The sequence below is a fragment of the Entelurus aequoreus genome, linkage group LG04 (genome assembly GCF_033978785.1).
Source record: "Entelurus aequoreus isolate RoL-2023_Sb linkage group LG04, RoL_Eaeq_v1.1, whole genome shotgun sequence".
Lineage (NCBI taxonomy): Eukaryota > Metazoa > Chordata > Actinopteri > Syngnathiformes > Syngnathidae > Entelurus > Entelurus aequoreus.
In genome coordinates, this window is record NC_084734.1 from 12,729,868 (window position 1) to 12,756,372 (window position 26,505).

Consider the following 26,505-nt stretch of genomic DNA (forward strand, 5'->3'; position numbering starts at 1 on the left):
TGTAGTTACTGACAGTGGTTTTCTGAAGTGTTCCCGAGCCCATGTGGTGATATCCTTTACACACTGATGTGGCTTTTTGATGCAGTACCGCCTGAGGGATCCAAGGTCCGTAATATCATGGCTTACGTGCAGTGATTTCTCCAGATTCTCCGAACCTTTTGATGATATTACGAAGCGTAGATGGTGAAATCCCTAAATTTCTTGCAATAGCCGTTTGAGAAAGGTTGTCCTTAAACAATTTGCTCAGGCATTTGTTGACAAAGTGGTGACCCTCGCCCCGTCCTTGTTTGTGAACGACTGAGCATTTCATGGAAGCTGCTTTTATACCCAATCATGGCACCCACCTGTTCCCAATTAGCCTGTTCACCTGTGGGATGTTCCAAATAAGTCTTTGATGAGCATTCCTCAACATTCTCAGTCTTTTTTTGCCACATGTGCCAGCTTTTTTTAAACATTGTTGCAGGCATCATATTCAAATGAGCTAATATTTGCAAAAAAAGTGAGTTTCTCAGTGTGAACGTGAAATATTTTGTCTTTGCAGTCTATTCAATTGAATATAAGTTGAAAAGGATTTGCAAATCATTGTATTCTCTTTTTATTTACCATAGTAATTAGGGCTCTATTTGCCAGCTAGCAATTTGCAGACTAGTTACCAGCTAGCGATTAGCACTCTAGTTGTCAGCTAACGATTAGCGCACCAGTTGCCAGGGAGTGATTAGCACTCTCGTTGCCAGCTTGTGATTTGGGGACTAGTTGCCAGCTAGCGATTAGCACTGTAGTTGTCAGCTAGCGATTAACATTCTGGTTGTCAGCTAGCGATTAGCACTCCACCTGTCAGCTAATGATTAGCACACCAGTTGCCAGCTAGCAATTAGCACTAGTTGCTAGCTAGCGATTAACATTCTGGTATTCAGCTAGCGATAAGCACTGTAGTTGCCAGCTAACGATCAGCGCACCAGTTGCCAGAGAGTGATTATGGCTCCAGTTGCAAGCTTGTTATTTGGGGACTAGTTGCCAGCTAGCGATTAGCACTCTAGTTGCCAGCTAGTGATTAATATTCTGGTTGTCGGATAGGGATTAGTACTGTAGTTGTCAGCTAACGATTAGCGCACCAGTTGCCAGGGAGTAATTAGCAGTCTAGTTGCCAGCTTGTGATTTGGGAACTAGTTGCCAGCTAGTGATTAGCACTGTAGTTGCTAGCTAGCAATTTGGGGACTCGTTGCCAGCTAGCGATTAGCACTTTAGTTGCCAGCTAGCGATTAACATTCTGGTTGTCAGATAGGGATTAGCACTGTAGTTGTCAGCTAACGATTAGCGCACCAGTTGCCAGGGAGTAATTAGCACTCTAGTTGCCAGCTTGTGATTTGGGAACTAGTTGCCAGCTAGCGATTAGCACTCTAGATGTAGGCTAAAGATTAGCACACCCATTGCCAGGGAGTGATTAGCGCTCTAGTTGCCAGCTTGTGATTTGGGAACTAGTTGCCAGCTAGCGATTAGCACTGTAGTTGCTAGCTAGCAATTTGGGGACTCGTTGCCAGCTAGCGATTAGCACTTTAGTTGCCAGCTAGCGATTAACATTCTGGTTGTCAGATAGGGATTAGCACTGTAGTTGTCAGCTAACGATTAGCGCAACAGTTGCCAGGGAGTACTTAGCAGTCTAGTTGCCAGCTTGTGATTTGGGAACTAGTTGCCAGCTAGCGATTAGCACTGTAGTTGCTAGCTAGCAATTTGGGGACTCGTTGCCAGCTAGCGATTAACATTCTGGTTGTCAGATAGGGATTAGCACTGTAGTTGTCAGCTAACGATTAGCGCACCAGTTGCCAGGGAGTAATTAGCACTAGTTGCTAGCTAGCGATTAACATTATGGTTGTCAGATAGGGATTAGCACTGTAGTTGTCAGCTAACGACTAGCGCACCAGTTGCCAGGGAGTAATTAGCACTCTAGTTGCCAGCTAGTGATTTGGGAACTAGTTGCCAGCCAGCGATTAGCACTCTAGATGTAGGCTAAAGATTAGCACACCCGTTGCCATGGAGTGATTAGCGCTCTAGTTGCCAGCTTGTGATTTGGGAACTAGTTGCCAGCTAGCGATTAGCACTGTAGTTGCTAGCTAGCAATTTGGGGACTCGTTGCCAGCTAACGATTAACATTCTGGTTGTCAGATAGGGATTAGCACTGTAGTTGTCAGCTAACGATTAGCGCACCAGTTGCCAGGGAGTAATTAGCACTCTAGTTGCCAGCTAGTGATTTGGGAACTAGTTGCCAGCCAGCGATTAGCACTCTATATGTAGGCTAAAGATTAGCACACCCGTTGCCAGGGAGTGATTAGCGCTCTAGTTGCCAGCTTGTGATTTGGGAACTAGTTGCCAGCTAGCGATTAGCACTGTAGTTGCTAGCTAGCAATTTGGGGACTCGTTGCCAGCTAGCGATTAGCACCCTAGTTGCCAGCTAGTGATTAACATTCTGGTTGTCAGATAGGGATTAGCACTGTAGTTGTCAGCTAATGATTAGTGCACCAGTTGCCAGGGAGTAATTAGCACTCTAGTTGCCAGCTTGTGATTTGGGAACTAGTTGCAAGCTAGCGATTAGCACTCTAGATGTAGGCTAAAGATTAGCACACCCGTTGCCAGGGAGTGAATAGTGCTCTAGTTGCCAGCTTGTGATTTGGCAACTAGTTGCCAGCTAGCGATTAGCACTGTAGTTGCTAGCTAGCGATTTGGGGACTTGTTGCCAGCTAGCGATTAGCACTGTAGTTGCTAGCTAGGGATTTGGGGTCTCGTTGCCAGCTAGCGATTATCACTGTAGTTGCTAGCTAGCGATTTGGGGACTCGTTGCCAGCTAGCAATTTGTGGGCTAGTGATTAGACTAGCTACTAACGGCCCCACTGCTATTATTTTAATATCTTAGTATTGCACAATAACAAAGCGCCTTAATGAGCATTTTAATATACAACTTCTTACAAGGTATATAAGTCGGGAGTCCTTGGCCTGGACAACATTGAAGACCCCCCGACTTAAGCGATGGAATAAAACGATGTCTGTCAATTTTAAAGATGATTTTAAGAAGAATTAATACAAAATGGAAAAAACTATAATATAAACTCACATTAGTTTCATTTTTGGCTTTGTTGAGGTACCATTAATTCGTAACCATTGCATGCGTCATTTTCTACAATTTATTATACACAAAATAAAGTAAAAAGTAGGAGGGCTTGAAGTTTCCTCTGGTTGGAAATGGTTCATTTATTCATGTTTTTTTGTTTGTTGTTGCTTAATTTGATTCAATTGTATTTACATGTTTTAAAATGTGTGCTATGTATCATGTTCGAAGACAATAAGTAAATAAAATAAATATATATTTACACACCAGCTCCTTTGTGTTTCCCCACTGCACTTGTTTGCAGAGGTTTATTTCACACTTCCGCCCTGCGTCACCCAATCCCCGCCTCCCCCCTTCTCGTACTTCCGATGTCGGCCAAGCCCCGCCCCCCTCCGCGCTCTGATTGGTCCGCGCTGTTACCGGAGTTGTCAGCTATCGTGGTGGAAGATTCCTCCGCCACTTGCGAGGCAGTCTCGCTCCAGCGGCGGACGGCCTCCCGCTCGTCTCCACCGGCTGCCTTTTGTTCGCCCTGTCCCGGGAGAAAAGCACCGCCGCCGCGTCCACGTCCCCGTCAAGCGCACACTGGCTGGAAAATGATCATCTGTGCGAATAAGATGGAGTACCCGCTCAGAAGCCAATGCCAGGTAGGTCGCCGCCGAGCTAGGCTAACTAAATAACGGACTTCATTCATTTCACAAAGGGGGGACATTCCTCTTAAACATTCATTAAACGACCTCGTACATTTATATTTGACCTTTCTTACACTTACGTTGTCAATTTTAAACTAGTTCAAATGAAGCTAGCCAAACTTCATATCGCACTTGCTAACTTTGCTAACATGGCTATTTTTGTTACATTCGGACAGAAATAGACTATCAAAAGTAACTTTTATGAGAACTTGCTTTAAAGCCTTGATTTTTTTTTCCTCCTCCCTCCCTATAATCGTCATGAATACTTAAAAAAACAAAGTGTTGAATAGTCTAAACATGTTAGAAAATCATCAACATTAGATGTGCGGTAGATGGGCGATGACGTCACCAGGCGAGGATTCGGGCTAAAAAAGTGTGAAGTGAAGAAATGCAGCTTGCCCACATCAACATCAACACAACATTGTTGTTTTCATAGCGTCTACATGTCGAGCGGTTTGTTTTGCTAAGCCTTTTTTTTTCCTTCTGATTCCTGCGAGCTGAACTGGACTGCCAATCAAACTTGTTTTTCTCCTCTCGCCGCTGCTGTTCGCTGGGCAGCCGAGAGGGGGCGCCGTCTCCAGGAGTCCTCTGAGGTGTTTGCTGCAGACTCACAGGGAGGACCAGCATTGAAAAATATAGCATCACTCTGCTGGGGTTTATTGTTGTTATTTAACCAGGGAAAAAAAATCCCATTGAGAGGGGAAAAACCTCTATTTTTCAAGGGAGTCCTGGCCAAGAGGCAGCAGAGTTACACATAAAATGACGGGATGGACATCAAGTCAAACACTTACAGATAACTGAGGCTCCTTCAAATGCTCCCAGTTTACTAGGGCTGTGAATCTTTGGGTGTCCCACCATTCGATTCAATATCGATTCTTGGGGTCACGATTCAATCAATCAATGTTTATTTATATAGCCCTAAATCACAAGTGTCTCAAAGCCAGTTTACTAGGGCTGTGAATCTTTGGGTGTCCCACCATTCGATTCAATATCGATTCTTGGGGTCACGATTCGATTCAAATCAATCAATGTTTATTTATATAGCCCTAAATCACAAGTGTCAAAGGGCTGTACAAGCCACAACAACATCCTCGGTACAGAGCCCACATACGGGCAAGGAAAACTCACCCCAGTGGGACGTCAATGTGAATGACTATGAGAAACCTTGGAGAGGACCGCATATGTGGGTAACCCCCCCCCCCCCCCCTCTAGGGGAGACCGAAAGCAATGGATGTCGAGTGGGTCTGACATAATATTGTGAAAGTCCAGTCCACAGCGGATCCAACACATCAGCGAAAGTCCAGTCCATAGTGGGGCCAGCAGGAACCATCCCGAGCGGAGACGGGTCAGCAGCGTAGAGATGTCCCCAACCGATGCACAGGCTAGCGGTCCACCCCGGGTCCCGACTCTGGACAACCAGCACTTCATCCGTGGCCACCGGACCTGTGCAACTCCCCCTCCATAAGGGAGAGGGGAGGAGAAAAGAAAAGAAACGGCAGATCAACTGGTCTAAAAAGGGAGTCTATTTAAAGGCTAGAGTATACAAATGAGTTTTAAGATGGGACTTAAATGCTTCTACTGAGGTAGCATCTCTAACTTTTACCGGGGGGGCATTCCATAGTATTGGAGCCCGAATAGAAAACGCTCAATTCAAAATCGATTTTTTTTTTTTCAATTCAACACGATTCTCGATTCAAAAACGATTTTTTTCCCGATTCAAAAGGATTCTCTATCCATTCAATACATAGGATTTCAGCAGGATCTACCCCAGTCTGCTGCCATGCAAGCAGAGTAGTAGATGTTTGTCAATGTTTTATCAACTGATTGCCATCCATCCATTTTCTACCGCTTATTCCCTTTGGGGTCGCGGGGGGCGCCGGAGCCTATCTCAGCTACAATCGGGCGGCAGGCGGGGTACACCCTGGACAAGTCGCCACCTCATCACAGGGCCAACACGGATAGACAGACAACATTCACACACTAGGGCTAATTTAATGTAAATTTGTTTTAACTATTAAATGAACCAAAAATATGACTTACCGTATATTACCAAATAAACGCCCATGTCCTAATAGCCGCCCGGGGTCTGACCCCATTTTGTGAATTAACAGCCTCTTCCTAATAACCGCCTATGTCCAAATAGCCGCCCATGGGCTGTTATTTGCATAATTTAGATGAAAATACTACTGGGGTTGCGTTTGCTGCAGTATTATTGTTTTGATGGTTTTATAGAGTACTTGGTACCATAATTTTATTTTTCCTGTATGCTGCTTTATTTAAAACTTGGAGTACTGTAGCCTTTATTTTATTTAAGTGACAGAATTATTGTTCTGTTTTGATGGTGGGTTTTATACTTGAGTACTAGGTACCATAATTTAATTTTTCCCGGTAGGCTGCTTTATTTAAAAAGTTTATTTATTTTAGTATTGGTATTCTATTTGACAATTGTTGCACTACTGCCATGTTGAGGCCTTGTTGATCTCTTGTCTTTTGATAGCCTACCTCATGTTGGTCTATTGTTTTTTTGTTTGTATGTTTACAATAGCTTTTACATTTAAAGTTTTTTGTACGAAAAAAAAATACTGGTCAGTAACCATTGTAACCAAATAATGGCCTGGTGCAGGCTGGTGCAAAAATAAATAAAAGCCTTGTGCAAATAACCGCCCATGTCCTAATAGCCGCCCGGGGTCTGACCCCATTTTGTGAAATAAACGCCCGGGCTACTATTTGGTAATATACAGTATTTTATCTTTGTGAAAATATTGGACACAGTGTGTTGTCAAGCTTATGAGATGCGATGCAAGTGTAAGCCACTGTGACACTATTGTTCATTTTTATTTTATTTTATAAATGTCTAATGATAATGTCAATGAGGGATTTTTAATCACTGCTATGTTGAAATTGTAACTAATATTGATACTGTTGTTGATAATATTCATTTTTGTTTCACTACTTTTGGTTTGTTCTGTGTCGTGTTTGTGTCTCCTCAATTGCTCTGTTTATGGCAGTTCTGAGTGTTGCTGGGTCGGGTTTGGTTTTGGAATTGGATTGCATTGTTATGGTATTGCCGTGTGTTGTTTTGTTGGATTGATTAATTTAAAAAATAAATTAAAAAGATTTTTTAAAAATGAGAATCGCGATTCGAATACGAATCGATTTTTTTCCCACACCCTTACTGCAGACTCACAGGGAGGACCAGCATTGAAAAATATAGCGTTGCTGTGCTGTTTTTTTTTGTTTGTTTGTTATTTAACCTGGGAAAAAAAATCCCATTGAGAGGGGGAAAACCTCTTTTTTCAAGGGAGTCCTGGCCAAGAGGCAGCATACTTGCCAACCCTCCCGAATTTTCCGGTAGACTCCCGAATTTCAGTGCATCCCCCCGGGACAACCACTCTCCCGAAAATCTCCCGATTTCCAGCCGGACAACTATATTGGGGGCGTGCCTTAAAGGCACTGCCTTTAGCGTCGTCTTTCACCTGAAAAGGAGACTATTATATATGTCTCCGTTATCCTTAGGTTTATCTATAACCCATAAAGTAGTCAGGCACGGAGCTATTTCTCACCGTCTGTTTATTCCAGCCGGCACATTAACACACTGACACACAACATCCGGATTCCCATCATGCATTGCTTCAAAACTACGGCAATTTCCAGCCAGACAAACAATATTGGGGGCGTGCCTTAAAGGCGCTGCGTTTAGCGTCCTCTCACCTGAAAAGGAGACTATTATATATGTCTCCGTTATCCATAAGTTTATCTATAACCCATAACACGGTGGCCGAATGGATACAGTCACTCATGAACGGTCAGAGAAGCACAAGGCGGCGGCAACGCAGTATTATGGGCCACCTTGCAAGCAACATCCCGTTCTCATTTGCGGATGTTTTCAACAAATCCGTGAAGGATATGTTCCCGGATTCAGAGATCGCTCGCCTGTACTCAAATGGCAGAACTAAAGCTACTCAAATAGTGAAAGGTGTTATTTTTTTTTAAGCCAGCAGCAAGTACAGTACAGTTAGTAGAACAACTGTGTTTTCATTACTGTTTACTGTACTATATATATATATATATATATATATATATATATATATATTAGGGCTGCAACAACTAATCGATTAAAATCGGTTATAAAAATAGTTGGGGATTAATTTAGTCATCGATTCGTTGGATCTATGCTTGTGCATGCGCAGAGGCAATTATTATTTTTTAAATATTTTTATTTTAATTTTTTTTTTAATTTAAATTTTTTATAAACTGCAACATGTACAAACAGCTGAGAAACAATAATCAAAATAAGTAAGGTGCCAGTATGCTTTTTTTCCCCAATAAAATACTGGAAAGGATAGAAATGTCCGATTATTAATTGAAGTAATAATCAACAGATTAATCGATTATCAAATTAATCGTTGGTTGCAGCCCTAATATATATATATATAAATAAATATAAGAAATATTTTAATTTCAGTGAATTTTAGCTATAAATATACTCCTCCCTCTTTTCTGACATGGACTTGTTTCTTCAGCATTGTCCACACGTTTTAAGTCAGGACTTTGGGAAGGCCATTCTAAAACCTTCATCCTAGCCTGATTTAGCCATTCCTTTACCACTTTAGACGTGTGTTTGGAGTCATTGTCCTGTTGGAACACCCAACTGTGCCCAAGACCCAACCTCTGGGCTGATGATTTTAGCTTGTTTTTTGATTGATTGAAACTTTTATCAGTAGATTGCACAGTTTAGTACATATTCCGTACAATTGACCACTAAATGGTAACACCCGAATAACTTTTTCAACTTGTTTAAGTCGGGGTCCGCGTTAATCAATTCATGGTACAAATATATACTATCATCATAATACAGTCATCACACAAGTTAATCATCAGAGTATAAACATTGAATTATTTACATTATTTACAATCCGGGGTGTGGGATGATAACAGCACACTTCAGTCATCAACAATTGCATCATCAGAGAAATGGACATTGAAACAGTGTAGGTCTGACTTGGTAGGATATGTACAGCGAGCAGAGAACATAGTGAGTTCAGAAAGCATAAGAACAAGTATATACATTAGAAATACATTTGGTTATTTACAATCCGGGGAGGTGGGATGTGGAAGGGGGAGGGTGTTAGTCAAGGGTTGAATTTGCCTGGAGGTGTTGTTTTAGTGCGGTTTTGAAGGAGGATAGAGATGCACTTACTTTTACACCTGTTGGGAGTGTATTCCATATTGATGTGGCATAAAAGGAGAATGAGTTTAGACCTTTGTTAGATCGGAATCTGGGTTTAACGTGGTTTGTGTAACTCCTGGAGAATTTGGAGGTCATTGTCCCATTTACTCTCTGTAAAGCACCAGTTCCATTGGCAGCAAAACAGGCCCCAGTGTTTCCCACACATTCATTTATTTGTGGCGGCCCGCCACAAAAGAATTAAGGCCGCCACAAATAGATTTTTATTTTTTTAATTTTTATTTTATTTTATTTTTTATTTTTTGGTTGTCCTGTCCAGCTTCTCAGGCAAATCATATAGTTGATGTAGATGCCAATATCGACTGTTCAGATTTACTTTACAAAAGAGAAGTGTAGGATCAAGATTTTTGGAGCTCTTTGTTCAGTGGATCAGATGTTTGATGAAGCTTTGTGTCTATCTACCACCACTACTGTTCTCTGTTTATTTGTTACTGACTGTGGCAGGACACCTCTGCCTCTGTTTCACTTTATGTTGCTGGTAAATAATATGGTTGTAGTAGTAGGCTAAAGTTAAATTATTTAGTATGCACTCATTAAAGGGGCAGTGCTTTAAGAGACATTTTAGCTTTTATATTTTTATAAGATATATTTTTTGTAAGAACCACAATTAATAAATATATTTCAGTGAATAACTTATTGTTCAAATCTGTATATAAATATGTACATAAAGTGTTATATTGTAAAATGAATGGATGGACGTTTAAAAAAAACTTATTATTAATTAGTAAGTATACATTTTTTGAGCCTTTTTAGAGAAAATCATATCATTGTAGTAAATTATGCAAATTACTCGATGATGTCATGGTGACCACGCCTATAGCCACGCCCCCACCGCCACAGGTATCTTGGCAATTTATGGGAAACACTGGGCCCAGAGCATAATACTACCACCACCATGCTTGACGGTAGACATGGTGTTCCTGGGATTAAAGGCCTCACCTTTTCTCCTCCAAACATATTGCTGGGTACTGTGGCCAAACTGCTCCATTTTTGTTTTATCTGATCACAAAACTTCCCCCCCCCAGAAGGTCTTATCTTTGTCCATGTGATGGACAGTCCGGTCAATCCAATTTTTTTTTGACCCGATGCGGCCCCCGAATCAAAAAAAGTTTGGGGACCCCTGGCATAGACAAATGCTCCCCCCCCCCCCCCAGCTCAGTGCGAGCAAAAGGGACAGAGAGCAACAGCTGATTGTTTTGATTTTGTTTGTCTTGAATCGGGACAAACTTGGCAGTGTTTCTTTTGCAAAGGCATGTGGAATGTTTGCGCCAAAGCCAAAATGTAGAAGTGAAAGTCATGTTTATGTCCCCTAAAAGGTGAAATCAGTCATCCTGTGCAAGTTGTGTTTTCCCAGCCTGCAGCACAGAGTTGTGTTTGTCTTGCTGGTGTTCAGTCTGCACCCCTTCTTCTCCTCTTGCTGCTCCCTCAGTTCAGGTTGCAGAGCCAAAATCAGCCTTGCCTGCCTCTTGCTTGCTTCCGGGGATTTTTTTTTTTTGGGAGTGGGCTAGTAGAGTATTCCTGGATGGAAGTAATTGGAATGCAGATTGAATGTCCTTCTCATCTATCTGCAGCAGCAACACATGACCCACAAAAAGACCCACACATGTCACGCTGACACATTTACCTTCAGCGTCGTTTTTTAACGCTTCATCCATAGTCCTGCTCTTTGTCTCCTTTTACCTTTCAGTGACGTCGCTCCTGTTTTTCATGCCGCCTCAAGCCCGGCTTCCTGGTCAATAAGCAAACAGCCACTCCATGTGGGGATTTGTTTTTGACCGGCAAATCATGGGGCACATTTTTATTTATTTTTTTGTGCATTGTTTTCCACTCACAAGATGTTTGTATCTTCCACAGTCTGACCACAAGTGGGGATTTCAATACAATACATAATAGCTTCACATTTAAGGGGAATCGTTCAACAAAAGTCCTTTATCGCATTACATTGCAGTAGGGTTGTACGGTATACCGGTACTAGTATAGTACCACGACACTAATGAATCATATTCGGTACTATACCGCCTCTAAAAAGTACCGGTCATCCAAACCCCCGTCGTCATGTTGTCATTGCTGTTTTTTTAAGCGCAGAGGAGCATGTTTGGCAGCGCACACACACAGAGTACTTACAAGCAGACCCAGTGTGTAGTCGGAAAAGGGAGAATGGACGCATTTTGGTGTAAAAAGTAAAGATAAAGGTGAAGTTATAACACTGAAACACCCTCAGGAAGAGGTGCTTTAAGACATGGCTAGCTAGCTAGCCGCTAACATCCATCCACAGTGTTTTAGCTACTTCTTAATCACTAATCCTGGCCTCCATGGCGACAAATAAAGTATGTTTCTTACAAGGAGCATTATCACTGGAGGACGAGGACTAGCTAAACATGCTTCACTACACACCGTAGGCCAGGGGTGGGCAATTCATTTTTTACCGGGGGCCGCATGAGCAACCCGAGCACTGCTGGAGGGCCACATTGACAATATTTCAATTAAATTTTGCTCAATATTATTTTTTATATATACTGTAAGATAAATAATAATACTTTCATTTAACCTAACTTAACTTTATACAAAAAGCACTGCTTTGGAAATCATTTGTACCCATTTCAGAGATCACATTTAGTTCCCCTTAAACATCCCCATGTTGCACAATGAAATGTAAGCATAGGATGAAGTGTGCATTCCTGTAACTTTCTCTAGTAACAGCATTCCATGATTAATATCAATAAATTACCATTAATAATAAATGACAGTAAAATAAGCACACGTATGACTGAGGAGTCATAGTGTAACTTTGTGTGGTGTTTGAGTTGTCCGACTTTTTGTGTGGCCATAAACGCACCAGTGGTTTAGTGGTATGCGTGTTGGTGACAGATGACAAGTTGGTTTTGGCCTGGTTTGTACGGCAGAAAATGACTAGTTTTTCGAGATAGAATTGTTTTACTCATGTTTTTGGTGTGGTTATGGCCGAATATAAACAGTTTTGCTCAATAAAGTGATCGATATAATTCCTGTCCTCGAAGCATCTCGATAGACGTTACAATAATTGAACGGTGTTCAATTGAACGGTGTTGACGAACACCCTTAGGGCCGCTTGTTGTCACTGTCACTCAAAGTTGCATTGCAAAATTACACAGAATAAATGTGTTTATTTTGTTTAGAATTCAGGTGGGATTTGATTTGGTGCGCGGCATATATTTGCTGTGCGCAGAGGACGCTTGAGCAGTGCGCAATTGCGCAGGCGTGCACCTTAGAGGGAACATTGCTTGGCAGTCCATGTATTGTTGGAAACACGCCATCAACTTTTCTCTTTTTAGCGTCTCGGGTGTAAACCGTGCATCACTTGTCGCTGTGCACCTTCACTTACAGGTTACACACGGACACACGCCCATAAATAACACTTTTCAAAATAAAAGCAGCACAGTTGTATTGCGCGCACGACGTAGATGTTTTTTCAACTTTATTTTGTCATTTGTGATTGCAGCTGTTCACATGCACTCACAATCACGCACGCGCATACGTCCACACGGAAGTAATACAAATAACGCTTTTCAAAACAAAAGCAGCACAGTTGTATTGCACACTCGACATAGATGCTTTTTAAAATGTATTTTGTAATTTATGATTGGCCTCACGCAGGTCTGCCGTAGGAGGATACAATAGCTCACCGGCGTCACAATGTAAACAAACGCCATGGGTGGATCTACACCTGACATCCACTGTAATGATACCAAGTACAAGAGCGTATCTAGTCGATACTACTATGATTACATCGCTATTTTTTAGCATCACAAAATCTTTTTTTCGTTTAAAAAAAATGTATATTACCGTATTTTTCGGTGTATAAGTCGCTCCGGCCGAAAATGCATAATAAAGAAGGAAAAAAACATATATAAGTCGCACTGGAGTATGTCACATTTTTGGGGGAAATGTATTTGATAAAAGCCAACACCAAGAATAGACATTTGAAAGGCAATTTAAAATAAATCAAGAATAGTGAACAACAGGCTGAATAAGTGTACGTTATATGAGGCATAAATAACCAACTGAGAACGTGCCTGGTATGTTAACGTAACATATTATGGTAAGAGTCATTCAAATAACTATAACATATAGAACATGCTATACGTTTACCAAACAATCTGTCACTCCTAATGGCTAAATCCCATGAAATCTTATACGTCTAGTCTCTTACGTGAATGAGCTAAATAATATTATTTGATATTTTACGGTAATGTGTTAATTTCACACATAAGTCGCTCCTGAGTATAAGTCGCACCCCCGGCCAAACTATGAAAAAAAACTGCGACTTATAGTCCGACAAATACGGTAATAGTACAATTGTGTTATTTAGGACATTTCATATTGTTCCTAGTTGTTTTCTATGCTACCATTTTTTTCTGTGCTACTCAATGTTTTCATTGTGTAGCACCCTTAACAATTTTAGCCTCTTTTGCACGGAAATTCCTCAAAATTGGCACATGAAAGCCGTGACTGGCACGTATCCACTTGTGCTTTTCACGCAGAACCAGACCAAGCAGCAAAATGGCCATACCAGCCAGGCTTTTTAATGATCAGTTAATCAACTAACGGGCTATAATGCACTTCCCTCGTCGCACAGAAATAGGTTCTAGCGGGAAGGAAACGGCCCCGCACCTTTTTCATTGTTTTCATTTTCTATGCGTGAAATGTTTTCATCTTCCGTAGGGCAGTGTTTTTCAACCTTTTTTGAGCCAAGGCACATTTTTTACGTAGAAAACATGCGGAGGCACACCACCAGCAGAAATAATTAAAAAAACGAAACTCAGTTGACAGTAAAAAGTCGTTGTCACAATTGTTAGATATGACTTGTAAATGCACAACAAGTGCAGAGATGGCCTTGAAAATGTATTTTAAAAAATAATATATATATGTATAATAATAAAACAAAAAATATAATTAAAATACAATAAGTGCAAAAAATACATTCTTAAAAAAATCTGACTATACTATAGAACGATATCAATGTTTTTTTTGTTTTTTTTACATAGTTCATATTATATCAAAAAATAGTTTAAAAAACTACTTGGGAAATGTTTTTTTTTTTCACACCTTTTATAGTAACATTAACAAAAAATGGCGCCTCTGCTGGTTGCTGCCAAGTAGTGCACTCTTGATTAATATTTGTTTTTACAACATATTAATCGACTATGGTGTCTTAATTGTGTAAATGCACAACAAGTGCAGAGATGGCTTTGAAAATGTATTCAAAAAATAATATATATATGTATAATAATAAAATAAAAAATATAATTAAAATACAATAAGTGCAAAAAAATACATTCTTAAAAAAATCTGACTATACTAGAGAACGATATTAATGTTTTTTTTGTTATTTTTTTACATAGTTCATATTATATCAAAAAATAATTTTAAACTACTTGGGAATCTTTTTTTTTTTTACACCTTTTATAGTAATATTAACAAAAAATGGCGCCTCTGCTGGTTGCTGCCAAGTAGTGCACTCTTGATTAATATTTGTTTTTACGACACATTAATCGACTATGGTGTCTTAATTATGTAAATGCACAACAAGTGCGGAGATTGAAAATGTATTTAAAAAATAATACATATGTATAATAATAAAATTGAAATATAAATAAAAAATAGTAATTGGAAAAAAAATACATTCTTAAAAAGTCAGACTATACTAGAGAACATGATCAATGTTTATTTTTTAGATATCGAAAAATAGTTTAAACTACTTGGGAAATGGGTTTTTTTCACACCTTTATAGTAACATTAACAAAAAACAGCGCCTCTGCTGGTTGCTGCCAAGTAGTGCTCTCTTGATTAATATTTGTTTTTATAATATATTGATCAACTATGGTGTCTTAATTATGTAAATGCACAAGTGCGGAGATGGCCTTGAAAATGTATTTAAAAAAATATTTATATGTATAATAATAAAATAAAAAATATAATTAAAATACAATAGGTGCAAAAAAAATACATTCTTAAAAAAATCGGACTATACTAGAGAACGATATCAATGGTTTTTTTTGTGTGTTTTTTTTACATAGTTAATATTTAATAAAATAAAAAATATAATTAAAATACATTCTAAAAAAATCAGACTATACTAGAGAACATATCAATGCTTATTTTTTAGATATAGAAAAAGTGTTTAAACTACTTGGGATTTTTTCCCCCCACACCTTTATAGTAATATTAACAAACAACGGCGCCTCTGCTGGTTGCTGCCAGGTAGTGCACTCTTGATTAATGTATGTTTTTACGATATATTAATCAACTAGGGTGTCTTAATGATGTAAATGCACAACAAGTGCGGAGATGGCCTTGAAAATGAATTTAAAAAATAATGTATGTATAATAATAAAATAGAAATACATTCTTAAAAAAACTACAGAACACTATCAATGTTTTTGTGTTTTGTATTGAAAAATTGTTTAAACTACTTGGGAAATGTTTTTTCTGCACACCTTTATAGTAACATTAACAAAAAAGGGGTGCCTCTGCATTTTGCCGTCAAGAAGTACACTGATGATTAACAGCTATTTTGATCATCTACTTATCAACTAAATCATCACAATGGCCATCTGTAGTCTGGATATACGATGGATGACCTGTTATTTTACAGATGTGCAAAAAAACAAGCAAAAAAACCTCTCTATTGTCGATTCTTTTGTTCGTAGTTTGACTGCCAAATGACGGTGCAGCCTTTTTGCAAATGTTTCTGCATCTGCAACATGACCACAAATTCACCCCCCCCCCCCCCCCATTTATTTGTATTAACATTAATCCTTTGTTCCTCTCTGGCTTGAAGACTAGTGTTTATGTTGCTGCTAGTCATGCCCGCCATCAGACTGTTTACAGCACAGAACAAAAACATGCTTCATAATGGCGCTCATCGCCTCCTAAATCATCATTTATTCCTCTCGCCGCCCACACGTGCTGCAGTTTTTTTTCTCTCCTTTTCATGCGGGTGTTTTTTTTCCTCCTGTGGGTGGACAATAAGGAGTCTCTCCTTATCAAGAATGCTGCTGCTGTTTTGCACCTTTTGTTTGTTTTTAGGCAGACACATGAAGCAATGCCACCCCATCCCCCGGCCGCTATATTCATCACATGCATTGATTTCTTCTTCAATACATAACTCCATGACGTTATTGACTTAAGTTGCTATTTTATTATTGCTCCAACTCTTAATATTGCACACACATTTAAAGAAAAGAGTAAGTGGCTTTGTCTCTTTTGCTTTCGTACGAAACCTATATGAAACTGAATCCTTAACCACGGCGTCAACCTCGGTTCCCTTTTCAGTCAGACTTGTTCTGACATGCTTGTTGAGTCATGAAGTGACACATTTCTTCTTCGCTTTCTCCCAAAATGCTTGTAATGACGGAACTGATTATTTCTCACAATACTGCTAGTCATGCTTTGTTGTTGGTTGCAGGCTAAGTTAAGTTAAAAAAGTACCATTGATTGTCACACACACACTAGGTGTGGTGAAATGTGTCCTTTGCATTTGACCCATCCCCTTGTTCACCCCCTGGGAGGTGAGGGGAGCAGTGAGCAGCAGCGGTGGCTGCGCCCGGGAATCATTTTTGGTGATTTAACCCCCAATTCCAACCCTTGATGCTGAGTGCCAAGCAGGGAGGTAATGGCTCCCATTTTTATAGTCTTTGGTATGACTCGGCCGGGGTTTGAACTCACAACCTACCCATCTCAGGGCGGGCCCTCGAACCACTAGGCACTGGCGCAGTCATTCTTTCATATACGGCAAACTTATTTTAAGCTCAACGGAGAAAAATCCATTCCCAAGTGGGTCGGATTGGTAAAATCATGGCGTTATCACTGAAAAATAAAGACAACTTCAGATTTGTTTGTTGAAAAATAGACCAAGGACTAGGGTTGGTACCGGTACCAAAATGTATTTCTAAATAAAGGGGTCCACAAAAAATGTCATTATTGCCTTTATTTCAACAAAAAAAATGTTAGGGTACATGAAACATATGTTTATTATTGTAATTTAGTCCTTAAATAAAATAGTGAACATACTAGACAACTTGTCTTTTAGTAGTAAGTAAACAAACAAAGACTCCTAATTAGTCTGCTGACGTATGCAGTAACATATTTTGTCATTTATGTACCTATTATTTTGTCTACATTATGAAGGACAAACTGTAAAAAAGGATTATTAATCCACTTGTTCATTTACTGTTAATATCTGCTTATTTTCTGTTTTAACATGTTCCATCTACACTTCTGTTAAAATGTAATAATCACTTATTCTTCTCTTCTTTGATACTTTACATTAGTTTTGGATGATACCACACATTTAGGTATCGATGCGATACCAAGTAGATACATTTCTAAATAAAGGGGACCACAAAAAATGGCGATATTGTCTTTATTTGAACAAAAAAAATGTTAGTGTACATGAAACATATGTTTATTATTGTAATTTAGTCCTTAAATAAAATAGTGAACATACTAGACAACTTGTCTTTTAGTAGTAAGTAAACAAACATAGACTCCTAATTAGTCTGCTGACGTATGCAGTAACATATTGTGTCATTTATCTACCTATTATTTTGTACACATTATGAGGGACAAACTGTAAAAATGGATTATTAATCCACTTGTTCATTAACTGTTAATATCTGCTTATTTTCTGTTTGAACATGTTCTATCTACACTTCTGTTAAAATGTAATAATCACTTATTCTTCTCTTCTTTGATACTTTACATCAGTTTTGGATGATACCACACATATAAGTATCAATGCGATACCAAGTAGTTAGATACTTTTCTAAATAAAGGGGACCACAAAAAATGGCGATATTGTCTTTATTTGAACAAAAAATGTTATGGTACATGAAACATGTTTATTATTGTAATTTAGTCCTTAAAAAAAATAGTGAACATACTAGACAACTTGTCTTTTAGTAGTAAGTAAACAAACAAAGACTCCTAATTAGTCTGCTGACGTATGCAGTAACATATTGTGTCATTTATCTACCTATTATTTTGTACACATTAAGAGGGACAAACTGTAAAAATTGATTATTAATCCACTTGTTCATTAACTGTTAATATCTGCTTATTTTCTGTTTTAAGATATTCTATCTACACTTCTGTTAAAATGTAATAATCACTTATTCTTCTCTTCTTTGATACTTTACATTAGTTTTGGATGATACCACACATATAGGTATCGATGCGATACCAAGTAGATATTTTTCTAAATAAAGGGGACCACAAAAAATGGCGATATTGTCTTTATTTGAACAAAAAAAATGTTAGTGTACATGAAACATATGTTTATTATTGTAATTTAGTCCTTAAATAAAATAGTAAACATACTAGACAACTTGTCTTTTAGTAGTAAGTAAACAAACAAAGACTCCTAATTAGTCTGCTGACGTATGCAGTAACATATTGTGTCATTTATCTATCTATTATTTTGTACACATTATGAGGGACAAACTGTAAAAATGGATTATTAATCCACTTGTTCATTTACTGTTAATATCTGCTTATTTTCTGTTTTAACATGTTCTATCTACACTTCTGTTAAAATGTAATAATCACTTATTCTTCTCTTTTTTGATACTTTACATTAGTTTTGGATGATACCACACACATAGGTATCGATCCGATACCAAGTAATTGCAGGATCATTACAATGGTCATAATTCAAGTCCTCATGTGTCCAGGGTATGTATTTCCTGACTTTATAAACATAATGTACATTTTTTTAAACAAAAAAATATTTTCTTATCATAGTAGTATCGACTAAATACGCTCCTGTACTTGGTATCATTGCAGTGGATGTCAGGTGTAGATCCACCCATGGCGTTTGTTTACATTGTGACGCCGGTGAACTACGGTGTGTAGTGACCTTGTGGCGACCCATCAGCGTGCTGAAAACAAAGACAATAAAGACCTACCGTCTAGCGAAGCATGTTTAGCTATGCCTCTTCCTCCAGTGATAATGCTACTTGTAAAAAAAACTTACTTTAGCCATGTCTTAATTAAAGCACCTCTTCCTGAGGGTGTTTCAGTGTTATGACTTCACCTTTATCTTGACTTTTTACACCGAAATGCGTCCGTTCTCTCTTTTCTGTCTACACACTGTGTCTGCTTGTAAGTACTCCGTGTGTGCGCGCTGCCGAACACGCTCCACTGCTCGCAAAACCAGCAATGTCACGATGATGCGCCGTCATGCCCGTTAAAAAATATGGTGCGGGGGGGGTAACCGGTACTTTTTAGAGGCGGTATAGTACCGAATATGATTCATTAGTGTCGCGGTACTATACTAGTACCGGTATACCGTACAACCCTACCAGGAACATTCTGAAAATGTACAAATCATAATGTATTTTTGTTCTCACTTACATGTTGCAGTTAATAGTATTCTATCTTCATTTATACTTTAATTACGTTCATTTTTAAATAATATCAAAATCAAATTACAGGATGTTATTCACTCGTTTTCCTCAACTGATACACATGATGTGGTTTATATGTAGCATCATCTACGACAAAACTTGAAATCATTTCATTAATCAGAAGGGGATACATATTATTTCAGCATATTTATGTGCGCCCCGAAAATGTGTCCCCAGTCCTCAGTACAACACAGAAGGTACAGATTATCAAAAGCATTAATTTGGGTATAAACGTCACAGGTGACATCACCAACAACTTCTTTGACTACAAGGCGTGAACGTAACAATCCACATTTTGTGTACGATCACTAATAAGTACGTAGTGCCCAAACAAGGAAGCGTTGCCTCTATCTTAGCTCCGCCCCCTCTGAAGTCACGTGGCTCTCACAGCAGAATTGCTATGGCGACATCCAGCGGACACATTTAGAACAGCAGGTTCTGTCATTCCAAAAATGTCATCTTGTTTTCGTACTTGGCAAACGCGTCTGGCGCCCATGATGTTTGTATATATTTATAGTCTGGTGAAAAACATGTGGCACATATCGCCTAAAAGTTTGCGGCGCCCCCTGTCGGTTGGTGCTCAGAATGCTTTTGAAAAGCATACATGCAGTACATATTGTTTTACAATCCTTAGTGCAGACTTGTTTTCATTGAGGGCCACATCGCAGAAATGGCTGCCTTTTAAAGGGCCTTTTTTTTTAAAAAAACAACATGCATGTTGGTAATAACTTGTGATTAATAATGTTCAGTGTTTCCCACACATTCATTTATTTGTGGCGGCCCGCCACGAAAGAATTAAGGCCGCCACACACAAAAAAAATGTTTAATTTTTTTGGTGTCCTGTCCAGCTTCTCAGGCAAATCATATAGTTGATGTAGATGCCCATATTGGCTGTTCAGATTTACTTTACAAAAGGGAAGTGTAGGATCAAGATTTTTGGAGCTCTTTGTTCAGTGGATCAGATGTTTGATGAAGCTCTGTGTCTATCTACCACCACTACTGTTTTCTGTTTATTTGTTACTGACTGTGGCAGGACACCTCTGCCTCTGTTTCACTTTATGTTGCTGGTAAATAATATGGTTGTAGTAGTAGGCTAAAGTTAAATTATTTAGTATGCACTAATTAAAGGGGCAGAGCTTTAAGAGACATTTTAGCTTTTATATTTTTATAAGATATTTTTTGTAAGAACCACAATTAATAAATATATTTTAGTGAATAACTTATTGTTAAAATCTGTATATAAATATGTACATAAAGTGTTGTAATTATATTGAAAAATGGATGGATGGACGTTTAAAAAAAACTGTTATTATTAAGTAAGTATACATTTTTTGAGCCTTTTTAGAGAAAATCATATCATTGTAGTAAATTATGCAAATTACTCGATAATGTCATGGTGACCACGCCCATAGCCACGCCCCCACCGCCACAGGTATCTTGGCAGTTTATGGGAAACACTGATGTTTCATTAAAATTCAAGTTTGATGCATCTGATTTGAAAATATATATCACTTGACAGCACTAATACTAATGTATAATTAATAGGGGTGTCAAAAAATGTTTTATTTCCAAATTAATCCTGATTAACTACTCTTTAATCTATTAAAACAATGTTTTTGTATCATATCATATAGTTGATGTAGATGATCATATCTACTGTACACATTTACTTTAAAAAAGAGAAGTGTTGAATACTTCTCTTGTTGCCTCATTTGTTTTTGACTTAATTAAATGTTTGGGTAAAAGTTTATTCAAGAAAACCAAGTTTCTTTTAAGTAATATATACATTTATCAGAGCTATGTGTCTATTTAATGGGGGAATGTAGTTAATCATAGAACTATCACCCAATGTAATTTAAAAAAAAGTATTGATTTTTAATCGAGGATCGTTTTTGAATCGAATGGTTATGAAGAATCGATTCAAGTCACATGGTGCCTAAAGATTCACAGCCTTAATAATCACCTCATGATATTCTACAATTGCCTATGCCAGTAGTTCTCCAACTTTTTTTTTTTTTAACTTTTACTCTTCAAGTACCTCTTCATTAACCAACATTAAAATACAGTAGCGATATTCGATATATATCCCGATATAAAAATTTTAAGTAGCAAAGGATTACATAACATAAATGAAATAGAAAAATATTCTTTCTACTTAACCCTTGTTTAGTGTTCGGGTCTATGGGACCCGTTTTAATTTTATATTAAAAGAAAAATGATGAGGAATTTGATGTTCTGTGCACACACACACACACACACACACACACACACACACACACACACACACACACACACACACACACACACAGCAGGCCTAGACAGGAGGAGGACAGAGTGTAGGTATACAGAACATCAGAGGGTCAAATGTGCGAGAAAATGAGAGCAGACAGTGTTGACAAACAATGTTGCAACCTTGTGTGGGAAACGCAGGTGCAGAAACACAAAAGAAGAATCCCTGTGGGATGCAGAAACTGGCAGAGAAATGTTCCGTGCAACGTTCATATTGTTGTTACTCATCCAGCGTTTGTGGGTCTGATGGACCCGTTGTATTTTGTGGCTTTTAATGCCTCACAATCAAACACTTTTATGTTAAAATACTGAACAGACGCTTACCTTATCCCAATAAACATCTGTTCAGTATTTTAACATAAAAGTGTTTGATTGTGAGGCGTTAAAAGTAGGGATGTCCGATAATATCGGCCTGCCGATATTATCGGCCGATAAATGCGTTAAAAAGGAATATCGGAAATTATCGGTATCTGTTTTTTTATTATCTGTATCGTTGTTGTTTTTTTTTGTTTTTTTTAAATTAAATCAACATAAAAAACACAAGATACACTTACAATTAGTGCACCAACCCAAAAAAAGTCCCTTCCCCCCATTTCTTTCTGTTATCAATATTCTGGTTCCTACATTATATATCAATATATATCAATACAGTCTGCAAGGGATACAGTCCGTAAGCACACATGATTGTGCGTGCTGCTGGTCCACTAATAGTACTAACCTTTAACAGTTAATTTTACTCATTTTCATTCATTACTAGTTTCTATGTAACTGTTTTTATATTGTTTTACTTTCTTTTTTATTCAAGAAAATGTTTTTAATTTAGTTATCTTATTTTATTATTATTTTTAAAAAGTACCTTATCTTCACCATACATGGTTGTCCAAATTAGGCATAATAATGTGTTAATTCCACAACTACATATATCGGTTGATATCGGTATCGGTAATTAAAGAGTTGGACAATATCGGAATATCGGATATCGGCAAAAAGCCATTATCGGACATCCCTAGTTAAAAGCCACAAAATGCAACGGGTCCATCAGACCCACAAACGCTGGCTGAATAACAACAATATGAACATTACACGAGGGTTAAAATACTTAACATAACTGTGCAAATAATACAAAAATGTATCAAACTCAGATAAAGTTAAAGCTGCAAGCAGCGATGGACGGGACCGACTTTGACGGCACATAAAATCCAAACCGGAGCAGTAATTAAAACTCTTTCGTCAACTTTTAATCAGAAGGGTTCAATCTATCTCCTGTGCTAGTTTGAAGCCGACACGAAAAACGGGCTCAGAGGAGATAATGTTTGAAAAAAGATGACCGGTTTTTACAAAACTTTTGTTTTGAAGGGGGAATAGCAAACTTCCTGTACATTTTTGCTGGGGGTTGTCAATATATGAAATGTAGGTCTAAGACCTACATAGAGGTTTTTGTTTCATGTCTCTACGACAGGGGTCACCAACCTTTTTGAAACCAAGAGCTACTTCTTGGGTACTGATTAATGCGAAGGGCTACCAGTTTGATACACACTTAAATAAATTGTCAGAAATAGCCAATTTGCTCAATTTACCTTTAACTCTATGTTATTATTAATAATTAATTATATTTATATTTGTGGAAACACTGATCATCTTAATGATTTGTCACAATAAATATATATAGAAACAGATAAATATCAATATGCAACACTTTATTTTTATGTTTTCTCTAAGTGCACATTTTTCAAATTGAACATTTTCAAATGATCACTTTTAAGACAGTCTTGTGAAATCACAATATCCCATTTTAACTAGCTAGCCACTAACATTTTTTAACAAATCATGAATTACTTTGCACCATGTTTGTACAAATAATAACTCATGTAAAATACAAAAGTCAACTCTCAAATTTTTAAATAAATCATGTCACACTTTGAACTGGACACCAAATCTGTTATCTTTGTCAGTCAGTGAAGATCAAGTCTTTAAAATATTTTCTTGGATTTTCAAATTCTATTTGAGTTTTGTCTCTCTTAGAATTTAAAATGTCGAGCAAAGCGAGACCAGCTTGCTAGTAAATAAATACAATTTAAAAAATAGAGGCAGCTTACTGGTAAGTGCTGCTATTTGAGCTATTTTTAGAACAGGCCAGCGGGCTACTCATCTGGTCCTTACGGGCTACCTGGTGCCCGCGGGCACCACGTTGGTGACCCCTGCTCTACGACATTCCTACTGGAAGTTACAGGCAGTTTTGTCTGTGTTTTATTCCTAGGAGCAGTTTTGTCTGTGTTTTATTCCTAGAGCGCAATTTTGAGTTTTGGGGTTTGCTTTTTTTATTACATCACAATTTTCGCCAGTCCTGATGTGTGTGTCCAGTTTGGTGAATTTTGAAGCATGTTAAGGGGGTCAAATTACAGCTCAAAGAGGCAAAAGTGACGTTTTTACAAAACATTTGTTTTTAAGGGGGAATTCCCAACTTCCTGTTGATTTTTGCTGAAGGATGTCATTGTATGAAATCTAGGTCTAAGTGAGACCTACATAGAGGTTTTCGTTTCATGTCGCTACGACATTCCTAGTGGGAGTTACAGGCAGTTTTGTCTGTGTTTTCTTCCTAGGGGGCGCTAGAGCGCAATTTTGAGTTTTGGTTTTTTGATTAAACCGCTTTGTTCGGCAGTACTGATGTGTGTGTCAAATTTGGTGAGTTTTGAAGCATGTTAAGGGGGTCAAATTACAGCTCAAAGCTGCGGTATAATAATAAAGAAAGAAATAATAAAACTTTACAAATACAATAGGGTCCTCTGTCCCAAAGGGACATTGCGGTCCCTAAAAATACATTTGCAGGCAGGCACTTTGTGATTTCCCTTCTTTTGGTTCGATGACCGGCCCCATCTGGCCTCTGATTGGCCCGTCCCTAACCAATCGTGACTCGTCACGGTAAACAACCAGCCAATGGTGGAAGGAGGAAGGGGAGGGGTTTAGTAGCCCATGCAGGGGAGAACAAGGAACACAACAAATAAGCGGCGTTTGGTCATTTTAACGGGAAATAAATTATATCAATATTACGATATTGTCTTAATTCATATCCTGTTTAAAAATATATCGATATATCTTACAAACTCCATATATCGAACCAGCCCTAATTGATTGTCATTTTAATGAAACACATGACAACTCACATATGTGTTCTGTCATTATAAGTGTGGAGACATTTGAAGGAAAAAATGAATGTGGAACAAGGCGGCAACATAATGTGGAAAAATTGAAGCGCTGTGGATCGTTTTGATTCTTGCTGACTTCTCCTGTTTGCCGCAACGCAGACATTTTGGTCCAATTCCACTTTTTCCGTCCGGGGAGATGGCGAGAGTGGATGAGACGCTGTCTATTAAGTTGAAGTTGGTCTCATGACAAATGTAAACGTGTGTCTGTTTGCTTTAACGCCTGAGAGAAGAAGGCCAACAGGTGCTGGTGTTGACAGACGTGAAGGACTGACACTTGGCTGGTGTTTGTCCTTTCTGCCTCATGCTAGTTAGTGTGGCTTTCAAGGAGCAAACTAATCAGTCCTTGCTGCTGTGAATGTGTTTGAGTGGCAGGCACCCGTGTGTCCTACTTGGCTCCTCAACACTCCAGCCAGGACCGGCTTGGTCACCATCTTTTTTTTTTTCCCCCAGGAAGGGGCAGGAACCCCAACATGCAAAGTCCACACTATGCAAGGCAACAATATTAACTCCCAAGAAACTTAAAGGCCTACTGAAAGCCACTACTACCGACCACGCAGTCTGATAGTTTATATATCAATGATGAAATCTTAACATTGCAACACATGCCAATACGGCCGGGTTAACTTATAAAGTGCAATTTTAAATTTCCCGCTAAACTTCCGGTTGAAGACGCCTTTGGATGATGACGTATGCGCGTGACGTAACCAGTGAAACAGAAGTATCGGTACCCCATTGAATCCAATACAAAATAGCTCTGTTTTCATCTCATAATTCCAGAGTATTTGGACATCTGTGTTGGTGAATCTTTTGCAATTTGTTTAATGAACAATGGAGACTGCAAAGAAGAAAGTTGTAGGTGGGATCGGTGTATTAGCGGCGGACTTAAAGGCCTACTGAAACCCACTACTACCGACCACGCAGTCTGATAGTTTATATATCAATGATGAAATCTTAACATTATAACACATGCCAATACGGCCGGGTTAACTTATGAAGTGACAGTTTAAATTTGCCGCTAAACTTCCGGTTCGAAACGCCTCTGAGGATGACGTATGCGCGTGACGTAGACCGGCGAACACGGGTATGCCTTCCACATTGAAGCCGATACGAAAAAGCTCTGTTTTCATTTCATAATTCCACAGTATTCTGGACATCTGTGTTCGTTAATCTGTTTCAATCATGTTCATTGCATTATGGAGAAGGAAGCCGAGCAAGCAAAGAAGAAAGTTGTCGGTGCGAAATGGACGTATTTTTCGAACGTAGTCAGCCACAACAGTACACAGCCGGCGCTTCTTTGTTTACATTCCCGAAAGATGCAGTCAAGATGGAAGAACTCGGATAACAGAGACTCTAACCAGGAGGACTTTTGACTTCGAGACACAGACGCCTGTAGAGAACTGGGACAACACAGACTCTTACCAGGATTACTTTGATTTGGATGACAAAGACGCAGACGTGCTACTGTGAGTATGCAGCTTTGGCTTTTTTTTGCGTATGTACGTAACTTTTTAAAAATATATAAGCTTTATGA

General features: G+C 38.6%; 1 protein-coding gene across 2 annotated transcripts in view; it reads left to right on the plus strand.

The window, feature by feature from the left end:
- The first annotated feature begins 3,535 nt into the window (after window positions 1-3,535).
- sesn4 (sestrin 4) overlaps window positions 3,536-26,505 on the plus strand; it is a 56,848-nt gene continuing 33,878 nt past the window's right edge. For both annotated transcript variants that reach the window (XM_062044260.1, XM_062044261.1), the window contains exon 1: window positions 3,536-3,741. In XM_062044260.1, the coding sequence (XP_061900244.1) occupies window positions 3,691-3,741 (51 nt within the window). In that variant the 5' untranslated portion in view covers window positions 3,536-3,690. The remainder of the gene's footprint in view (window positions 3,742-26,505) is intronic.